At 37.6% G+C, this 22,968-nt stretch overlaps 1 protein-coding gene across 2 annotated transcripts; it reads left to right on the forward strand.

Annotated features, from left to right (window-relative positions):
• The first annotated feature begins 12,267 nt into the window (after nucleotides 1-12,267).
• Nucleotides 12,268-22,016, forward strand: lman2 (lectin, mannose-binding 2). Of its 2 annotated transcripts, none has more exons than XM_037780483.1 (8): nucleotides 12,268-12,655; nucleotides 15,235-15,353; nucleotides 15,958-16,075; nucleotides 17,492-17,571; nucleotides 18,299-18,460; nucleotides 18,753-18,867; nucleotides 19,043-19,162; nucleotides 19,801-22,016. In XM_037780483.1, exons 1-8 carry the CDS (start codon nucleotides 12,520-12,522, stop codon nucleotides 19,959-19,961), a joined length of 1,011 nt encoding a protein of 336 aa, XP_037636411.1. In that variant the 5' UTR covers nucleotides 12,268-12,519; the 3' UTR covers nucleotides 19,962-22,016. The 2 variants fall into 2 exon arrangements, with proteins under 2 accessions (XP_037636411.1, XP_037636410.1); XM_037780482.1 differs by lacking the exon at nucleotides 17,492-17,571 and adding an exon at nucleotides 17,345-17,427 and having other exon boundaries at nucleotides 12,279-12,655.
• The last annotated feature ends 952 nt before the right edge of the window (nucleotides 22,017-22,968 follow it).

Here is a 22,968-nt window from a genome sequence, read left to right on the forward strand (position 1 = left end):
AAGTTAAACAACGTTTATTTTGTGAGTACAGAAAACTACAGCTCCAAAGTTGTTGTCTCCGCTGTAGGGCTATCACGATATCAGATTTTCACTATAGATTATCGTGGCCAAAATAATTCACAATAACAATATCATCACGATATCAATAGAATTTTTGTTTTCAAAACATAATGATGCTATCAGTCAAATTCATCTTTAATTTAGTTTATTGTGCATTTTGTCTCTTTTTTTGGCAAATGAATTACACTTAAAATAGCAGTGCAGCGAGGTGGACAGAGAGTCTATAACAATAACTGTATATATAAAAGGATTTAAGAGGCACTGGATTATTTACACAATATTATAAGTGCAGTATTAACATTATATCAGTATCTAATTTTTTAAATATCACGGTTATCGTCAATACCGGTATATCTGCTGTCTAAAAACGTTCACAGCATTCGCTTCTCTCTTTCCTGCTGTTATTACAGACATGTCTGAGCTATCCATAACTCCTGGACTCGCTCATGGACTCACCTTTTCTGTCGTCTAGGGCTTGTGGGTAATAGTGTTCATTACAGACCATTAAAAAACACAAATATTGAATCATTTGTTCTTTGTAAAGCAGCATTATTAACCTATATAACCCCTCTCCTCACCCCTTGTTTGAACTAAAAAATATAAGAAAACATATACATAACACACATAAGAAGCCAGAAACACAAAAGCTTTGTTACATCAGTGGTCTCGTTTGGAATAGTTGACAATAAGCTTTATCTGGTGCCATGCCATTGTTCCAACATCCCATTATTCTAAAACCCCACCAGTCCGAAAGCCTGTTATCCCGAACAGAAGCACATGGCTAACTATTGTGCAAAATTACATCATTGGATCTTCCAGGTTGCAGTATTTTTTTCCTCTTGTCGGCTTACCCTGATATTCGTACCCTAAACCTATCTAACGATGACGTCATTCTGCATAATAACTAGCCATGTGCTTCTGTTTGTTGCAGGGAGGGTGTGTATTTTCGGAGCGATGGGTTTTTGGAACAATGCTCCGTCGAAACAATAGGCCGCCCCCTTTAAGTTTACCATTGTTTACAATGATGCCTTAGCATTTGACCTTTTCTGGTGTAATGTTCTTTGTGTGCTGTCATCCATTAGAGGCTGACCGTTAAATACTGAGCACTATCTCACCACAGCAGAGGTCTGGCATCACAGGACACTGCTGGCTTCAGGCTCAGTGTGTGTGTATGTGTGTGTGTTTAGAGGTCACAACGGTTTGAATCACTTAATTCAGTCCAAGAAACGACTGTTATCAGAGCTCTACAGATGAATGGAGCTCTCAGTGCACAGGAGGAGGTGAGAGGAGGAGAAGAGGAAAAAGAGGAGAGGGAGAGGAAAATGGATCTGGAAGGAGGAATTCAATTTGTGCTGTACAGTGTGTACTAGACGCCGAATCATGTTCATCCCAGGAAACTCCAGCAACACTGTCATAAAATGCTGCCAACTAGAGAACCTAGAGACAGATGCAACATGAGGACAGATTAAAAATCTGTGAAAATGTATCTTCAACTGTGTCCATGCCAAACTAGCAGGAACAGAGCTAGGCTGTGGCCAGATTCAGTATTCAAGATAATGCGACACACACTGGCCCAAAAAGCATTTTTCCCATACACAATTTTTAGACAAGAAGCAACACAAGAGCAGACGAGTAATTATTTTATCCCATTCATGTGTGCAGGGAGCCAACAGGAAATCATACTTATTGCAAGCTAAACGTCTTGCGCATTGCAGGCTGGCTTATCAGATACACTAACACTTCACAGCGGTTTATAATGAGCAACAATTTTCTTCCAATAAATACTTTATTGTCAACATGCTCAAGCTCATTTTATTGCAATTATGTGCTACCCAAAAGTTGCAGAACTTTTGTAATGAAGTATTTTACACACACACACACAAAAAGTTGCCCAACTCTGTGATTTACAGGTGATTAATCATCCCGTTGCCTGAAACGACAGCTCCCTACATGCATTTTCCATCCAAGTTCTGTTTTTTAATTAAATCCAACTTTAATATCTTTCCCCCAGCTCGGACTCTGGAGGCTGTACATCCCCATCGGGCTCGCCACGGGTGAAATTAGACCATCAGCCTAATTTAACAGCTATTGCCTCCGTCATGATAGAGATTTAACATCTCACTTGGCAATCAGAACACGCTGCAGACATTTCCAACGCTCGTAGACTTTATTTGCAGCAGTGGATGTTTTTTTTTTTATACTAGAAAAATATGGGGGGAGAGTATCTAGAGATTAGCAGGAAGATTTTCTCTTTTTTCAGCATAATTAATAAGGTGTTTAGTCCTCAATGGGGTTGAAACTGCAGAAGGCTTCATTAAATTCTCAGAGTTACTCGGTTGTGGTTCTCTTTCCATTCAGAAAGTAGAGACGGTTAATGTGAATGGAACATTAAATCCTGTTCAATGTGTAGTTAAGTCACTGAAGTGTCGAGAGAACTGCAGCATTTAAAAGCACTTGAGTTCAAATAATACGTGACTAATTTGGAGTAATTGTGTGTAAACTGGAAGTTAAAATGCTTGTCGCCTCATCTTCCAGTGTCAACAGTCTTTGCTGAATTAACTCCTCAGTGATAAATGAGGTATGACGGCATGGTTTACTCACACTGTCACATCATTCAGAGGCAAGATATTCGAATATATCCTGTACAGAATCATAACTCTTCATGATTTCATTTTCACTTTTTCAGTTCTTTTATTCTAACACTTTTAGTTCAGTTCAGTCTGACACAATGAGAGAAAGAGAGCATCCCGGCTCACATGTGATTTACTGAATGCAAATCCAGCGTGAGAGGAGAGAACATGACATGCAGTAGATTAAACATATCACTCATATCAAACACACAGTGACCTTCGTTGGCTCCTATATAATGTTCCCATCTCCTCCCTCTGACAGACAACATGTCATCTTTCACTGCTTTAATGTGTTGATGTTGCTTTCATAATGAAGTACATGTTCACCATCAAATAAATACTGTGGTTGTGTACAGCATTTAGAAAGAATGTGCTTTCACAGACAAAGGAAAATGCAGATGATTCACAGTAAATGTACTGCTGAAGGTCATTATTCTTTGTATTTCTCTATGAAATAGGAATTACTGGTACAATGTAGACGAAAAGAGAAACACAGGAGGTGGATGGGTCCAACAAACACAAGGCTTTCATCCAGGAGACTGCTGTTTGTGTCCCGTGTTCACAACATTCAGTGTCATTTTCCAACACATTCTCACTCCCAACTCGTCAAATACCGCGGTACCCCTGTTGCATTACTTTTGGACGGATCAGGGACGGTGTATCAATATACACTCGTTACATGCATAGTGTCCTTTCAAAATAAAATTCAGTTTTCACAGGTAGTTAGGTTTAAACAACACAATCACTTAGTTAGGGTTAGGAAACGGTCGTGGTTGACGTTAAACTTCACTGACTAACGACTCACGTGACTCACAGTACTGACGATACCGCTGAGTCACGTGAAAAAATAAGTCAACGTTACTTTTAGTTTCACGCGGTGAAAGTCTGGTTGAAAGTCTTGTGTTTGTTTGACCTATCCACCTCCCCTCCTGCTCCTCCTATAGTTGAAAGCCCGGTTCATCACATACTGTTGCTAAAGGGTGCCTCCATGCGTCGGTTTCTAATGCTGTGGGGCACTGACCAAACAGCGGTATTAGTTGAATTGGGAATGAGAACGGGTTGAATTTTCACTGTACAAACGTAATAGCTTTAAGCCCAAACCATGTAGTTCTTTCTTAAACCTTACTATAGTGGTTTTGATGCCAAAAATAAAGTGACGCCAAGGGGCAAGTGACGAGTTGGGATGAGAATGAGATGTGTTGCCCCTATGTGGACTCTCTCTCGCTCTTTGTACTATGTCAGCTTCTCTGATGTGGATGGGTTTACATTGAAGTTAGTTGAAAGCCTGGAGCATCTTATACAGATGCTTAAGGGTGCCTCGGTATCACACACTGAGGGGCGCTGACCAAACATCGGTATTTGACGAGTTGGGAGTGAGACCGGGTTGGATAAACAAACTCATGCTGTGTACACAGAGGAGATAATAGGTTTCATGTTTGTGATTATCTTTCTCTCACTGTGTGTCTATTTTAAACACACACGTAGGCTGTGTAATTACCGTCAGTGTCACCCCGGCGTGTTTTATCAGCTGACCTGAACGATGACTGCAGGTAACAGTAGGTGTTTAAATGAGCTTCAAATCTGCTGTAATTATCAAACACTGGATTCTCATTACTCACACAGAGATGTGCTCTAAAATAAGATATCTACTTTGACAAAATGGGGTCTGCTGCTATTTTAAAATGACTGACAGCATAAAATTAAACTAATGACACAATGATGTAACAGAGAGTAAACAGTGGGGAAGGTTGAAAACGAGAACAGTATCAGTGAGTGTTTCAGGTCAACCAAATGTTACTGGACATCTGAGAAGCTTTTGATCAGTCATGTGTCTTTATTCATCTGATTTCTTCACGCATGGATTAGATCAATGCATATATGGATGGATGGAGAGATGGGGAGATGAAGAAATAACAGAATTTCACCTCTGTGGTCACATCAAATTTACACCATTCTCTGGTCCTCTGGGCCCTGATCAATATTATAGTATTGATTAGGCCGGAGGACACTTTCCATGGGACTGTGATGGCCTTCAGGGCTCAGAGAATACACTGACATGACCACATTGATCTGTACATGGTCACCATGTTTACATCCACTGAATGAGACAAAGAAGAACAAAGAGAGGTGGAGAACAAATGTGCACTGAATGATTAAAAAGTTAATTAAGTTAAATGTAAAGCTACAACACAAGTGATAGTTTTTTTGACTTTGCAGCCAATTAGGAGGATGACAACACAACGAACTAACGCAAAATCTTACCAAGTGTATATCTCATAACACTAAATGTAAGACATCTAACAGGTAACATTTCAGTGAGATATAAAGACTCGTTTTTAGATGATAAATATCTTGTTAAAAATACTAATTTTGAGAATTGTATGCTTATTATTACACACAACACTTCCTAATACCAGTGAAATGTAGCTCAAAACTAGTTTTCCCAGCTGATTTCAGGTCTATTTTTTATCTTGAAAGACCTAGATATTCCATGATATTTCAAGAAATATGAAGTGAATTTTCACTTGTTTCATTGCAGATTTTTTTTTACTTATTACAAGCAAAAACACCTTTTATTCATTGTTTTTTTACTTATTGTTGAAGTGGCTGTGGATGAGGTTAGGGAAATATTAGTCACAGCAAATATATCACTTTGAATGTATATTTTAAATGTATATGTGATGGATAGTTTCTATTTTTATATGTTTTTCTCTTTTATTTTTCTCCCTTTCTTATCTTTCTCTTATTTTATCTTTGATTATTGGACTTTAAAATCTTAAATTAATTGATTGTTAAATGTGTACACTCAGAGTTTACAGTTTAGTACAAATGACAATTTGCCATACTCATATGTAGAGCTGTTTTCTGTAAATATTTGAGCTGTTTTTCTTGTTTTCCTGTGTGTCCTACTGTTTGTCCTGCCTCTCGCTGCCTGAACATACCGTACAAGGGCACATCAGAGCAATCCAATCTCACTGAACCACAGAGCCATCTGGCTCCATCTGATCCACATCAGAACGGACCAATCTGACGCCATTTACACAGATGTACAGCGGTCCAGATCATGCGAGGAGCCCAAACAACATGTAAGGGTCATTTCACAGGGAAACACAGCAGGCAGCAGTGGTCTCCGGGACACAGATGCCAGCTTGTGACTGGAAGGTCATGACTTAAATCCTCACATCCACTGGGAAAATAAAATGAACCATGTAAAGTGGATGAAAGCAGTTTTCTGGACAGCAGGACAGAAACTGTAGCCCGCCAGCTTTTACAAATTATACATGAGAACAATGAGGATGCTACAATGGAGTATTAGAGCAGCTGTTTGGGGGAAAATATATTAAATTTCTAGAATGAATAATAACATTTTAGGATAAAGTCATCACTTTACAAAAAAAATGGCAAGTACAATCATGTGAAATGCTTTCACAGGGATGCTCCATAAAAGAAAGAAAATAAATAGTAAATATATAAAAACATACAAAATGTAATACAATACAATATAATAACTAAATATAACAAGCATTAAAAATATCCATTTAAGAAAAACAAAACAATAAAGAGGTTGCATATTGCAGAGGTGTGAAGAAATGAGAATAAAGTTATAATATTTCAGGAAAAACATTGTAGTATTTTGAGGGTAAGAAGGTAATTTACTCGACAAATAAATATTTGGGGGCAAAAAATCTGAATATTTCAATAATAATGTAACGGTATGTTAATGTTAATGTTACACAAGCGATACGAACAAATATAGAAGAAGCAGCCATGAAATCAAACTCCCAATGACCGTCATTGAGCATCGTTCGTTAAGGTCCACTTACTATCTTATTATTCGTTAATAAGTAATTAATTTATTGATATTTCCTGGTTCTGTTTAAGGTTTGTCTGCATCAAAACGTTTCTCAACTCAAAAAGTTAAATAAGTATTTATTTTAAATTATGATCATTGTAATTTGGGACTATAATAAATACAATTTAAGAAGAAATAAAAATAGCCATTTAAGAAAAACAACAACAAAGAGGTTGCATATTGCACACCAAGTCGATATTTTCCTAAACGTAACTATTTACTACGTAGATTTGTTTTGAAAAGACTGGAGCAGAAATTGACACGTGTCACGTGTTGCTGGACATTTGTAGGAAAAAACACAAAACACACGTTGTTGAAAGTTGTGCTGAGCGTCATAAAAAAAGGACAAATTTGTGTCTATATACACGAATTACATAGATTTAATTTTGTGACTATTTCACAAACTGCCGTGAGACTGTGTTGGAAAGCCAGAAGGATGAAGATCAAGTCTCAAGGAAGTAGCAACACAGATCAAAGGAACTGTTGAGAACCAAAGACATACTGTACATGAAGTATTCATTACTGTCCAGATTCGACATTTGACTTGAGCAAACTGATCGTAACACTGATAATATTGTCAGGTTTGAGGTGCAGAGCACGCCTTGATTTAATTCTTTGAAAACAGCTTGTTTGATTCAGATACAACAGAAAAAAATGCTCCAAACAGAAGAAAAGAACAGAGGTAGAGATCTGTGAAGAGAGATGAAAAGACGCAGAAGATCAGAGGAAGCAACAGCACAAGGAACACAAAAGAGAAAAAACAAGTTCCAGACATGAATACTAAACACAAGAGAAAAAGAGCAGAGACTTAAGTTAAAAGGGGTTGGGTGTATTTTAGGCAGCACACCAGAGGACTTCCAGGTCATTGCGTCTGTGAGGTGATGTGAGTATGATGGGACATGAAGGTGAAGTAGTAAAGCTGCCCCATGCTGCTGTCTGCAGGACTCATACCTCCAGATTGATGCCAGCGTCCCTGAGAGGTTTTACGTCAGAGGTGACGTTCATGTAATATCCCACAACAGAAACGTTCAGCCAGGTTCAATGACCTGTCCATGCTGCTGCTGCTGAGATGATTTATCTATTAAATCATTCAGTACAACTAAAGGTTTCATCTGAATAATGCTTTGAGGTATCAACACTTTGGCTATTACTTGTGATGTGTGCTGCATGGTGTTTCATAACCATGAAATATTGATGGAAAAACTGTGTTTTTGTATGTTACGGTTAAGCTGAAACACTCAAATGTAACTGTCAGTGAAATGCAACGTCTCCAGACAGCATATCTGCTCTCCACGTCTGTTTCAGCCCTATAAAATCAGGAGAGTGTGCTGATAAAAGCTCAGTTTAATGTATTTTCTGCAGACTGGTGAGTCACAGTGGAGCTGGCGGAGGAGCGGCCGTGACATTTATAACGTGATTCAGGTGGAGACAGAGAAATCTAAAGTCGGGCCGCTCACTTAACTGAGTTTAGTCTCATCCAACATTATGAGATGTTCTGCTGATGGGTGACGCAGACAGACATTACTGGCATTGTCGTTGTCTGAGTTTTGTGTGTGTGTGTGTGCATGTCATGTTGTCATCTGTGTACAAACCTTATGTGTTTTGGTGCATATTAGAGTGTTTAGGTGCATATTAATTATGCACCAAAACACACAAGGTTAAAAATAATAATAATTATTATTATTATTACAATTATCATAATTATTATTATCATCATCATCATCATCATCATCATCATTTATTTATTTTTCAATTTGTGTATTTTATTTTATCTTTTTATTTACATATATATATATATATATATAATTGTATTTATTAATATATATTATTAATTATTATTTATTTATATATATATATATATATTTATTACATTTATTTATCTTTTTCTATCTTTTCTATTTTTTTGTGTATACAGTATATATATATATATATATATATATATATAAAATAGAAAAACATATATATGATATATAAAAATATATATTGTTTATTTTAATATATATTAAAGATATAAATATATTTTATCATGAATATTTTGTGTCTTCTGATCCACTTAGTTTGGATTATTATGCATATATTTTGTTATTAATCCCCCGTGCGTGTGATGTGAAGGTACGTAAGTATCTACCAGTACAGTATGTGAGGTGTCCAGTGTTTGTTACATTTTGTGTATGAATGTTTGCATAAAAGACGGAAAAAAATCCATAAAAATCTTTGAAATATAGAAATACCACAGAAACACTCTGCAATAACTGTGTCTATGCATGCCCCTGTCGTGTGTATGTACTTCACTGTCAGTTTGCTGGCACTGTAGAAACATGTCATGTGTGTCCAGTAAATCAGAGTAATTCTGCTGTCTGACTCATTTAACACACATCAGTCAGTCGCTTGTGATGTCATCCGTGAGAGGAGAGAAGGGGACGCCAGCAGCGTGACACATATACAACCGACTGACTCGTTGGTTTCTCCGACAGACTAAAACGAGAACTCTGGAAAGACCTCAACAGGATTATCACTGTATCTATTCTTTATTCTCATGGCTGATGTAGTGCAGGTACAATTTCAGTTTCATAATGATCCATCCTTGTCTTTATTCAAGACACAAACCTTTCCACCTACAATTCACTGCAGACATCAGGGATACTTCCATATTGGCTGATTCCACAACCTCATGATTTACGTCCAGTGCCAGCATTAACTACCAGTGCAGGAAGGAGTGTGTCCTAGGGTGTGGAGGTCAGTGTGGGGGTTGAGCAATGAATGCTGAGAAGACAGAGGACAAAACTCTGGTTACAACAGCCAGATAATAACCAACCTCACACTGCTGCAGATAGACAACAGACACATGTTTTTTGTTGCCAATAACGGGGAGAGGAGACTTGGTTTCTAACAAGCTTTGAGATCTTGAGATGTTTGGATGTATCTGTGGCTGAGAGAACTGCAGACATCACTACACCTGCATTAATGATCAACACAAACTAGGCTCCTCAAATTACTGGGTATTTGTCTAAAGATTTCCAAGAATCTGTTTTACTGTAGGTAAATGTAAGGTAAATAGTGCTTGCAGCATTCCTTATCCGGCATAACCAGTGCTGGAATTACTCATCAGTACAATCGCTGTCTAATTAATGTAGGTGCTCACAGTGTTGTTATTGAAACTGCCTGGCAAAATAGGCCCAACCAGCCAACAATGGCAGCAAATGTGCAGCATTGTGAGGTACAATGCTGTATGTGGTCCAGTTCAGTTGGAAAACTGCTGGATAAGAGCTTTGAGTTTTGCACCATCCTCCAAAATTCTCTGTTCACATTGTACAGAGCCCTGTGAGTCTCAGGAGTGCATTTCTTGATAAGTGGTGCTCATTAATTACTGTTAGCATTTATGCATAATGAAGAAGTAATTTGTACCCCTAAAAGAATAATACTTATGCATGATTCATGCCCACAAATGCTGCATGGGCATTTTATGCATACTGCAGGTGCATAAAACCAGAATTGTTATCCATCTATCAATCAATCAATCAATCCATATCTATACCTGCTTAGTCTTTGCAGAGTTATGGGGGTCTGAAGCCAATCCTAGCTGGTACTGGATGAGAGGCGGGTTACACGCCAGTCCATCACACACAGACAAACACACTTCGCATTCACACCTACATGCAGTTTAGAGTCGCCAGTTAACCTGACCTGCATGTCTTTGGACTGTGGAAAGGTACCAGAGTAACAGGAGGAAACCCATGCATACTTTGATTGCATATTGTTATTATATATGTGATATACACTAATACTTTGATGCTGTATAATGTGTAGGCTATTATAATCATTATTTTGCCACTGGTCTCTTTTTGTTTTTTTACCTATGAATGACTAATGCTATTAAACAACATCATACGTTGACTCTAGTGGTTGAAAATAACGAAGGACATTTACTCAAGTACTGTACTTAAGTACAGTTTTGAGGTACTTGTACTTTACTTTGTCCACTTTATTCTACTTTATACTTTTACTCCACTACAGTTTTGAAGCTAATACTGTACTTTTTATTAGTCACTTTTCAGGTTTAGTTATACGTTTTTAAAAAAATAATATAGTAGTAAAATAGTATAAAGTAAAATAAGTAAGTAAAATATTATATAAGTGACTACCTTAAGTTTTGTTTAGTTTAGACCACATTATATCCCTGCTTGAACAAATTCAAATTTGCAAACAACATAGCTCATAGATCATTGCATTAGAGTAAAAAGAACAAGGTGCATACAGAACAAGAACAGATAAAATATGTAAAATTATACATGAAAATAATAATAAATTAAATTAAGGGCTATAGGGCTGTATACCTGTAATTCATATTCTTCTATTATATTAAGAAGTTTCAATGCATTTTTGTTTTTCATGATTTTAAGGACATTTATGTAAGATATACACTCAGAATGAAACACATTAAACCCATAGGTTTCACTTTCATATACTTGGATTTGTGCAAATAAAATTTTCCATGAATGAGAATGTTATTCACGAGAAAGTCATCTTTGTTATTGTCCATGACAAGTCCATAAATAATGTCCTTTTGAGAGAAGTTTCCCAGATTAGAAACTTTTGGGAAAAGCCAGTCATGTATATCATAAAGCCATAAAGCTCCTGAATACATACAAAACTATTCTGTACCAGTTTTTATTCTTTGCCTTCCGCTGCCATCCTGTGGATAATCTTTGTGTCACTTTTGCACTGTATATACTGTAAATCTACTGCTATGGATATGTGCAATAACATGCTGATCACTCTGTGCAATAATTATATGATGTTGTGCAATAATTATAGAATTATCTGACGGACACTTTGTGCAATAATCTGACAAAACTGTAATCTGGCAAAACTGTCATCTCATCAATATACACTCACCGGCCACTTTATTAGGCACACCTGTTCAATTACTTGTTAACACAAATAGCTAATCAGCCAATCACATTGCAGTAACTTAATGCTTTTAGGCATCTAGAGGTGGTGAAGACGACTTGCTGAAGTTCAAACCGAGCATCAGAATGGGGAAGAAAGGGGATTTAAGTGACTTTGAACGTGGCATGGTTGTTGGTGCCAGACGGGCTGGCCTGAGTATTTCAAAAACTGCTGATCTACTGGGATTTTCACGCACAACCATCTCTAGGGTTTACAGAGAATGGTCCGAAAAAGAGAAAATATCCAGTGAGCGGTGGTTGTGTGGACGAAAATGCCTTGTTGATGTCAGAGGTCAAAGGAGAATGGGCAGAGTGGTTCGAGATGATAGAAAGGCAACTATAACTCAAATAACCACTCGTTACAACCAAGGTATGCAGAATACCATCTTTGAACGCACAACACGTTGAACCTTGAAGCAGATGGGCTACAGCAGCAGAAGACCACCCGGTACTAGCAGTGTACATATTGTATTTTTATATTTTATATTGTATTATCTTTTATATTTTTTATATTTATATTGTACTATATCTTTCTTTTATTGTATTATATTTTCATTAGCACCCATGGGATTGTCACAATCTAATTTCGTTGTACTAAACAATGACAATAAAAGGCTTGAATCTTGAATCTTGAATCTTGAATAACACGTGTACACCAGGTGCTCGCTGATTGGCTCAATTTGCGATGTGCTTGTCTCTGATTGGCTACTTACATTTCTGTCGTCTCCAAAAATCTTCCGTGCGGAAACACACAGAGCTAAAAGTTTCCTCCTTATAATTTTACTTAAAATATATCATGCAAATTAGATTTTTTGTACGTCTAAAAATATAATCGTTATACATGTATAATTTTAGAAAAATACGCAAGGAAAAAACAATATTTTAAAGGAAGTGTGTCGATAAACGTCAGATTTATGTTGTGTTTCCTTCCGGAGGATAATAGAGAAGGGACCCGGGCTGGATTTTCTGGAGTTTGGAAGAAGACATTTGTTTTGAGAGTTTTTCTCTGCGAGGCTTTTTCAACAACATGGGTAACTTCAGATTGTTTTTGAGAACAACACTGCTCCTCCTGGTAGTGGCGTTGTGTCCGGTGAGCTGTGATATAACGGACGGAAACACGGAGCATCTGAAGAGAGAGCACTCCTTAATGAAACCCTACCAAGGTAACCTCACAGCTAACTGCTAGCTCCTCAGCTAACCTGCTGTTCTGTCTTTCTCTGCCTTTTACAAGTTATTTAGCCACATTTAATATTCAATATGAGCTTAAAAACACGAAGCACCTGCGGCACAGGATGCTAATCTATTCAGATAACGTCATAGTTGCTTCACAGCAGCATTGTTAAACCTGATAAACTACATGTCTTAGACAGTAACATGAGAAGACACACTTTGCTCTGCTACCATGTGAGTTTAAAGATTTAGTTACACACTGTAAGACCTCTTTATGTTGGAACATACAACTGACATTGAATGGACAGATATACACTTTATCAGAGCTATGATATCCTGTCACACTAATATGGGTGAACCTTCTCTATTAGTCTCACATCCTGTCTGTAACAGCTGCTGTTCTGGTAGGATGTAAACAAATGAGACTATCAGTGTGAGTTATGGGTTAGATTCCTACTGTCTTTTTAGCCTCCAGCCAGAAGTGCAAAAAGCAGTAAAGTACTGTGTACATACTAATATACAGAATAAAATATAGATTATAAAATAAACAGTAAGGGGTGTGAATATGTTAGATTGTGCATGTTTCAGTTCATTTAGGTTACAACAAGTGACAGACTTAACAATTAACCATGTTGCTTTGTTTTAGAAATGTAAATGAGAATCATCAAACATATTAGGTAGGCTATAGATTAAGTGTAGTTAAGGAGTTACTAGCTACTCATATCAGTCCAGTTCTGAGGTCTCTACACTGGCTCCCTGTCTCTCAGAGAACTGATCTCTAAATACTCCTGCTGGTTTACAAAGCACTAAATGGTTTAGGGCCAAAATACATTTCTGAACTTCTGCTATGTTATGAACCATCCTGACCTCTCAGGTCATCTGGATCAGGTCTGCTTAGTGTCCCCAGAGTCACAACTAAACACATGTTTTTATGCACCAAATATTTGGGACAAGCTCCCAGAAACCTGCAGGACCAACTCCAACTCTGAGTTCTTTTAATGAAAGCTTAAAACTTTCCTGTTTGCTGCTGCCTTTTATTAAACCAGATAATGATCTTATACTGCACTAGAGCTTTTACTCTTGTGTGTTATAAGCTATTTCCAATCCTAGCTTTTATTTTTAGCTGGTTTTTATTTTCGAATCTCTAATGTTTTTATGTTTTTATAACTGTTTTAATTATGTCTTAATGTTCTTTTGCAATTTGTCACAATGTTCTTGAATGTTTATGTAAAACACTTTGAATTTCCCTGTTGCTGAAATGTGCCATACAAATAAAGCTGCCTTGCCTTGCCTACTGGTACGGCCATTTAATTGCTGGTAAATTTGACATACATCTGATCCACAAGGTAGCGTGCTTTTGTGGTAAATTTTAGCTGGAAGATGTCGTAACAAAAAGATGAAACTGAAGCAGCTGTGAAAGGTGCAGTGCATGCAAAGCAAGTTTATCACTGCGCTCAATCAAACAGTTTGCTGCAGGTGGCTGGAACCGTTACAGTTAAGTAGGTGGAGGCGTGCAGGGTTGGATATTATCACCTGCCACCAGCCAAATGCTGGTAAAATATGCAAGTTACTGTTGATTTGCTTCACTCAGCAGCCAAAAAAAACAATGGTAATCTATTGAGTGGCTGGTAAAATTTGGAATCCACAAAAAAGTTAATTTCCAACCCTGGAGCCATGCACAGTACAACGCAAACAAATTAATTTAAATCAAAACATGTGTAACTTATAATGACAAAATGTGCAAAGCGCTCTGAACACACCCTCAGGATAGAGAAGTGTTTGTTCAGGGTGTGTGCATAGAAGTTTAGGTGAAGGAAAAACATACCGGGTACTTTACTGTGTTCATTCTTGGCTTGATGAGGGAATAACAAATACAATTGAACATGCAAATAATTTAATTCAAAAGAGGTCTGAGACACATTTAGATTTGACACAAAGTCATGTAAATCACCTTATTCAGTGTAAAGTCATTAATCAGTAGTAGTAGTAATAGTCATATATAATCTATAGAAATATTTAAAACAATCAGTTCAAGACAAATGTGTGACCCTGATAACATTTAATTCCAATGGTAAACATTAATACTAATTTATAAACAAGCAATTATCACCCCAGCACTATGCCTCTTAGCATTGCCTTAGCTATTCTCACAATATCAACTTAACACTGAATAAGTTCATACCATGAAAATGTGAAGATTGGCTCAAGTAAAACCTTAATATAGCAAATGAATTAAAGAGTCCATTGAAGAGTTAACACAGTAATCGTAAAGGAAATAACTGACAACAACTTCAATCATACCACCAGGGCCTAAAGGACTGAAAATAAAATAGAAAAAGTTGGTATCACGTTAATTCCACAAGAGGATGATTAATCAAATAAATGTGTTCCTTAATTTGTGTATGTACACAATGAAGGTATTTGGATAAAGATTGATGTGCAGATAAACTTCTTTCAGTGTGTATTCTATCTGTAACTGTCGAGTAACCGTCTTGTTCTACATGTTTTACAAGGTGGGCCACCTGACCTTATCACTGATTGTATCTTATCCTTCTATCTGTTTGTCTTGCAGGTGTCGGCAACAGTGCTAGTAGTCAGTGGGACTTCTGGGGAAGCACGCTGGTGACAAGCTCATATGTGCGACTCACTCCAGACGAGAGAAGCAAGCAGGGATCCATCTGGAATACTGTGGTGAGGAAAGACTACAAACATGGCTCATATCTCCAGTCTGACTCGGATGTGTTGTTATCCAGCCGATTAGACTGTTATCAGGTCATTAAGTGTGCGTTATCAGTGGTTATAAGCCTCGTAGATGTGGAACAGTAGGGCCCTGCTACACCCAATAGTAGGGTTTGCCTCTAGTGACCATAGTAATTATGATTGGAGCAGAGTGTGTGACAAAACACAAGGTGGGTTCGCATCCTATGTGAAACCAACAACATGTATTTGTCTATGTGTTCACAAGCGTTAAATTTCATTTTCACTTTTGAAACATAGTTATTTTAAGCAAACTAAACTTTAACTTTTAACCTAAAGAAGCTGTTTTGTTTGTGTTCAAAACATAATGTTTCATGCAGTTTTACATGTTACAATGTGTTGCTTTTAAGTTTCGCTCTCACTCTTACAACATAGTATGCATAGTAGGCCCCTACTGACATATAAAATAAAATATTCTACAAAACCTCTGCTGGTGATTTTGATCATCTGTCTCTCATTCACACTTTTTGTAAAACACTTTGCTTATTTCATAATGCTACCATAGAAAGTCAATACTTTTTCTGTTTCTGGTCTCCAGCCGTGTTACCTGAAGGACTGGGAGATGCATGTGCAGTTCAAAGTTCATGGGTCAGGAAAGAAGAGTCTCCATGGCGACGGCATCGCTCTCTGGTACACAAAGGACAGACTGCATCCAGGTAATGTTGGTTTCTTCAGCCTTGTGGTTCTTAACTGCTGAGTTAATACTAGTGTAAGAAGCTCACCCAGCTTGATCTCACTTCATTTCACGTTGGTCCTTGTTGCATCAAAGTGTTCAAAATACAATATTCACCTGTCACCTGCAGCTCCTCACCTAACCAGTTTACTGTGGCTGCTGCTTTACCACTACTCTCTTGCAATATTTAAATAATAAAATAGAAACCAAATAAGACTGCACTTCCTGCAACTGCATAACAATAAAAGCCTTCCAGTAGTACATTGGTTGAAATCTTACTCTACAGCAAAGCAAAATGTATGAGAAAACAATGAGGCTGCTGCCTGTTGGATGAATGTAAGGACAGACACAAAACTCCTGGAACAAAGTCCAAACCATACGTCTAAACCATGCATTATATATTTACTAAGAGCTACAAGCCTAACATAGTGAGACTGCTTTCTCTCTACTCACCTACATGGGTGTTAGTTCTGAAAAGTCTGTAAAGTTAAAGATGAGAGTGCTACAACTCTGTCAACTATAACTCCAAGTTTGTATTTGTTAGGGTTGAGCTGGTGTAAACATTTTCAAACTAGTTTGATATTAAGCAAACACTGGACCGTACTGGTATACCGAAGTTTACCACTAGGTGTCGCACTTGACTCAGCAGCCTCTCCCCTGTGGATCATAATGAGACTGAGGCTCCATTACAAATCACATTTTATTTTTTCTTTTAGTACATACTGCAGCTGCCCTTACATAGTATGTACTGTTTGATGAAGTATGCATACAACTGGGACATACTACTTCTTCACAACATTGCACCTTAAACTTTGATCAAAGTGTATAGAAGCAATGAGGCGAAACTGGTGCTTTTTTGACAACAGCTGCTAGATGGCGCTGCGGTAGCGCTTTTAAAGATGTGTAAAGAGACGTCTGAAATTGGAGCAGGAGCGAGCGGGAGATAAGTGAGTCTCCAACTTTTTAAAAGTTGCGCTTCATCCAAATCCTTCCCCTCATGCTCTCTGCTCACTCGCGCTCCACTCTGCTCACATGCTCTGACCCAACTGTAGTATTTGTCCCAGCTATGCTGACTTCACTGAAATGCTTATCAAACTGTTAGACACTTAGAGTGTAAATGAACACTCATCATGCTCACTCCATCAGTTTTTGTCCAGATGTTTGTGTCTACTCTCTCAGCTTCTCTGCTGACCACAGAAAAATGTCTGGATTTGTGTGCTCATGTCTCGCCTCATCTCTGCCTCCATCCTAGGCCCTGTGTTTGGAAACCAAGATCAGTTTCTTGGCCTGGCTTTGTTTTTGGATTCCTTCCGCAATGACCTCCATGGAATGGATGTAAGTGTGTAGTGTGTGTGTGTGTGTGTTGGGTGAGGCGATTGACCGGCTTGTTTCTTTGCAGGGCCTGTGTTTTCCAACAATGCTCTCTTCCACGGGCTGGCTGTGTTTATAGATACTTACTCTAACGATGATGCAACAGATGTGAGTGGTTGCTCAGGTTTTACTCGTCAGCATGCTGTTTTTCTTCACTTTAAATTGGCATGTTGTCAGAACGTTTTAAGTATGTTAACATTGCAAACCACACAATTCATTTTTGCCATATGTTCACATATTTGTTTCTACAGCAAAAAAGCAAATTGAGTCACACAAGTTATTGAGCATGAGGGCTCTCTGGTAGTTGCTGTTTAAACACTTTAATGTCTTAAAGGATGTTGTTTTTCTTTCACTATAACTTGTCTTGTGAATTATGCTACGTTCACATTGCAGCTGAAAGTGTCCCATTCTTTCTTGATAGGGTCCAGGTTGGAAAATACCTAAGTTACCCTTTAATGCTGAGAAAATATGTAGTTCCATTACTTAATTCAAAAGTTGAATACTGTACCCAAAATCTCAGTTTAGGTATGAAGAAATATTGCTGATATATAATGCTGTCAGAGTTTTGTTCTGAATAAATATTAATCCAAAACATCCGATGTGACCAACAACTGCAGTGTGAAGGTAGCCTGTGTGTGTGTATGTAAACATGAGCTGATACAACCTGATTGAGTCGTGTGCTTCTTATATTTTGTTTTCTGTATTAATGTGCGCATCATCTTTATTTAAGATATATAATTGCATCTATATTTATGCAATTATATATGTGTAATTGTATATAATGCCTTTTATGTTACTATGATTTACTTATTGATTCTTTCCTTCCCGTCGCCAGCGTTCCTTCCCGTACATTTCGGCCATGGTGAACAACGGCTCGGTGAATTACGACCACGGCAAAGACGGCCGATCGTCGGAGCTGGGAGGCTGCTCGGCTGAGATCAGGAACAGAGAGCACGACACGTACCTCGCCATTCGCTACTCCAAAGGAAGACTCACTGTATGTAGAGGAACTCCTTTTGTGTTTTCTCAGTGATAGTTTCTCCTCATTTAGTTCAAAAAGGTGAAGAACAGATAATCCAGATATAACTGAGTACAATATAACATAGTGTTAATAAACCCTTTAAACTTACTGCTTACTCAGGGTGTCTCTTTACCCTGTAAATAAAACAATATTTATACTATATTTGTCTCTGGATTTAAACACTTTTTCAACACAAGAATTTAAATTTTTTACTAGCTTTTAGTCACTTGCTGCATTGCATCACCTACATGCACTCTGTATCCTGCAGGTGATGATTGATGTGGAGGACAAGAACGAGTGGAAGGAGTGCATCGACATCGGAGGTGTTCGTCTTCCTACCGGATATTTCTTTGGTGCCTCAGCAGCTACAGGAGATCTGTCTGGTAAGTCCAGAGCTGGAAACAACACTAACAAACTAAAGAAGTCATAATATTCACTGTGGAAGTTTTCAAACAGAAGTTTTCTATTTGTTCAACTATGTGTATTTTTAAAGTGAAAATGTGACATTGTTATTACTACAGATTTTATAATAGTTTACACTTGTATATCATTTTCCAGATAACCATGACATCATCTCTATGAAGCTCTACCAGCTGATGGTAGAACACACCCCCGAAGAGGAGAACTTGGACTGGACCAAGATCGAGCCCAGCGTCAGCCTCCTCAAGTCCCCTAAAGGTACATTCAGGCCCTGATCAGACAGAGTGCATTTAAGCAGCCTAGGTGGCTTTTTGTAATCAGAGCTGAAACGTGCCCAAAGTCATTAGCATTGTTTTCATTGTGTTGACTTTTTCTGGATCCCTGGAGCTTAATGACTTTACCAACAGTAGTCATCATGATCTGAACAGAAAACAGCAGCAAATTAGTGCCGTACTTGAGATTTTGGGTAACATGTTTTCATTAATTTAAACTGCACTATTAACTACTAGGTGAAATACAGTTCATAGTTTGTGTTAAGCTTACGTTTGCACTCATTCGATGGTTGCCAAGCAACAATTAAAAAAAAAAAAAAAAAGACAGCAAACTGCAAAAAACCCTCTGATCAGGCAACAAAAAGGCAGTGCAGTGCGCCTTTTCCTACTGCAAAATGTCCGATCAGGTCTTAAAGTTTCCCTGTTTGGAGCTGTTTGGAGCTGTTTTTCTCTGTGACGGTACCAGGTATCGTTTTTATTATCACGTTTGTGCTCATTAGTTTATTATACTCATTTCATTAGCAAGTTTCCTGGACTTACTTAGAACAATTATCCTCAAATCAGACAAGCAGCAATTCTGAATTGAACATGAAGGTAAACACAGACTTTCTTCTTCCTTCGCAGACAACATTGACGATCCTACTGGAAACTTCCGAGGCACGCCCCTCACTGGCTGGAAGGTCTTCCTGCTCCTGCTGTGCGCTCTGCTGGGAATCGTCGTGTGCGCTGTGGTGGGAGCTGTGGTTTTCCAGAAGAGACAGGAGAGGAACAAGAGGTTTTACTGAGCCTTATCAGAGATGTGTTTGTTGTGGAATGAACTGTTTCCAGATGACAGATTGAGCACATTCAATGTGAATTCTTTTTCTAAAGATTGTACAAATGTTTATATCTTTGAAGCACTGCGTTCGGAGAGAGATATGGTGACTTGTGATGTTGGTAAGAAGGTGGAAAACTATAGTGGCGACCATTACGAGTGGCCCTGCTCAATGCTGTTTTTGTTCTCCATGTGTTCATTAATTGCAGGGTTAGAATAGAGTGTTTCAGGTTCTTAAAAGATTGTCTCTTTGCTGCAGATGTGATGCTTCAAAATGGTGACGCCAGATGGTAATTTAGATTTTTGTCTTCCAGGCTGTTTTACCTGATTATTTATGGGATTAAGAAAGCAGCTCCAAACACAGAGCAAAAAACGTCAGATAAAAAAACATTATGAAGTCATTGTGGCAACCACAGAAACGATTCACGCCGGATGACGCCTCATTGAATGTGAATGCAGCTTTAGCCTGTGTGGAGTGTAGAGTTGTATTAATTGATTTCACTTTCTGTTACTGTCGCTCTCATTCTGACATTTAGAAAATACAATTTTGCTTGTTAGCAGTTTAAAATAATTAAGAATGAATTGTGTTACAACACATTCTCCACGTATATATTCAGAATGCAGTGGCTATCTAGGAGGATAAATTATGGACTGTATGTTGTTTCTGTTTTATTCTAAATTGGCAAGATATGTGCAGAACAACCACCTGAGTCACAGCTCAGCATCAAAGATCACCTGTCAGTACTATGATGGCTTTGTCTTTGGATTTTCTATTAATGGAGTTTGATAGTTTTGTAGGTGGCGCTATTGTTTGTTTTTTTAACTCTGTTCATGCTGCAGTTTGTTTCTGATAATGTAATAATGTGAAACTTCAGTGTTTCACTCAGGCCACCTCGCCTGAAATACAGACCACTAGGGCTGCAACTAACGGCGGTTTAATCAGTCAATTCAGTCAATCATTTGGCCCAGAAAATGTCAGGAAATTTAACTTAATACCCATCACAATTTCTCAAAGCTCAAGTTGACATATATTCAAAGTGCTTGTTTTGTGTAACTAACAAAGAAATTAGTTGAATCTCATTGAAAACTTGAAAATATTCACCTTTTAGAAGCTGGAACTAAATAATTCATTATCAAAGTAGTTTTCATATACTTTTATGAAATTACCTTCAAGGAAATAGAGAGGAGGCGCTACATCACACAGCAAATACCATTGTACTTAATGAGTGTGGCTGTTATAGATAGAGCAGCAAATCTGCATTGATCTGAAAATTGTCACTTTAATCACTATCTCTGGTGTGACGGCAGAAATGGTAACATTTTGCCTCATGATATTATACCGTTTAAAGTCTTACTAAATACCACAACTTGTCCCTAATTATATATTACAGCAGGGTAAGGCCACTTGAAGAGCGTTCAGTACACAAGAGGATGAAAATTGAACAACCTCAAACCTTTAGACTGAAATAGTTTGTCTCTTTTTTATTTTCCTTGCAGGGTCTTTAGAGCAGCATTTTTCAGCGTTTAATCCAGAATATGCCTTTGTTATCTTTCAGTTAATGATGCTAAATTGTGACAAAAACTTCAATTAAATTCTTCAGTATGATGAATATTAGAATCATTAACTGCTACATAAAACTAGTGATTACAAAAATGCACGCAGACGGTGCTAATTATAAAGCTTAGAGAGATCGCTCCCATCAGGCACATTTAAGTTTTGTTTGTTTTGTTGTTGGTTTTCTTCCAGTTTCCATTTCCATAATGTTCCCGTTTGATTCTGTCTTTGCTTTGTTAACAAACACGCTAAAAGTAAAATTCATGATTTGATGACACACTTTCATCACTGCTGAAATGCAGATTTAAGAAAAAAAAACTTGTTTTAACTTGACTCAGCGTTCTCATCACTTCTCCTGGGTTCTTTAAACCGTTCTGTATTTGTTTCTGCCACTTCAGTTGGTTTTATGATGGGACTTGAAACAGCTCCTCTCAGCAGAAATAATGTATTAAAATGAAGAAGAAACAGTTTGAATGTGATTTGTTGTGTGTTGACAAGTTTTAACCAACATTTAATTACACTGGAATGATCATGTATTCTCAGGAAATACCCTGTGCGTTCAGTAAGCCGCTGTTAGTCCCTTAAATGCCAGAGAAGCACTAAAAACTTTGGAGTCATTCAGATTCTGCTGTTGACTCCTCCACTTTTGTATATTATCAATGAAATATTGTGATTTATTTTTAGTCAGGGGGAAAATCTGAAATCACAAGCTATAACAGATATACAGTATATAACAGACACCGTGGATTATTAAAGTATTATCATCACAAGATCAGGTAATAAAACAGATAAACACATTTACATTTAATCAAATTCCCATCAAATAAAAAATTGCTGTGCAGCAAAGCCGAGCTTTTAGGGCAGGTTGTTCATTTCCCAATTCAAAATGCAGCTCTCAACCTGCTGGTCATCATCTCCATCTCACACTGCAGGCACATAACCTTCACAGCATATGATAAAATGTGATCAGTTATGATAAATGTGAATGCATCAATTTCATTCCACACATTTGAGAAAAACACGACTCATCAGACACAACCATAGAATATAACTGTTTTTAAGGACATGATGAACTGAGTTTAGACCAAACGGTGTGCTCAATATGTTTTACCAGTTAATTGAAAAATAACCCCTCCAGCTAGAGAAGTCATAGTTTATTATAAAGATCTTTTTTTAAACATGCTTTATGGAATAAGCCAAATGACATGTTTTATTACACCATGCATCTCTCTGCAAAGCCCATAGCATATATTCTGGTCACAGGACCTATTGATCTAGTTATCAACTTCATTATACACATTACTGTCATCATAGTTCGGTATACGAGAGTATTTATGGTGGCTGTGTCCGGCTCGAGACATGCGATCCCACGCTGCAGCTGAATGCAAGTGTAGCTACTCAATAGCTATTGATCCATAGCCTA

The sequence above is a fragment of the Sebastes umbrosus genome, chromosome 9 (genome assembly GCF_015220745.1).
Source record: "Sebastes umbrosus isolate fSebUmb1 chromosome 9, fSebUmb1.pri, whole genome shotgun sequence".
Lineage (NCBI taxonomy): Eukaryota > Metazoa > Chordata > Actinopteri > Perciformes > Sebastidae > Sebastes > Sebastes umbrosus.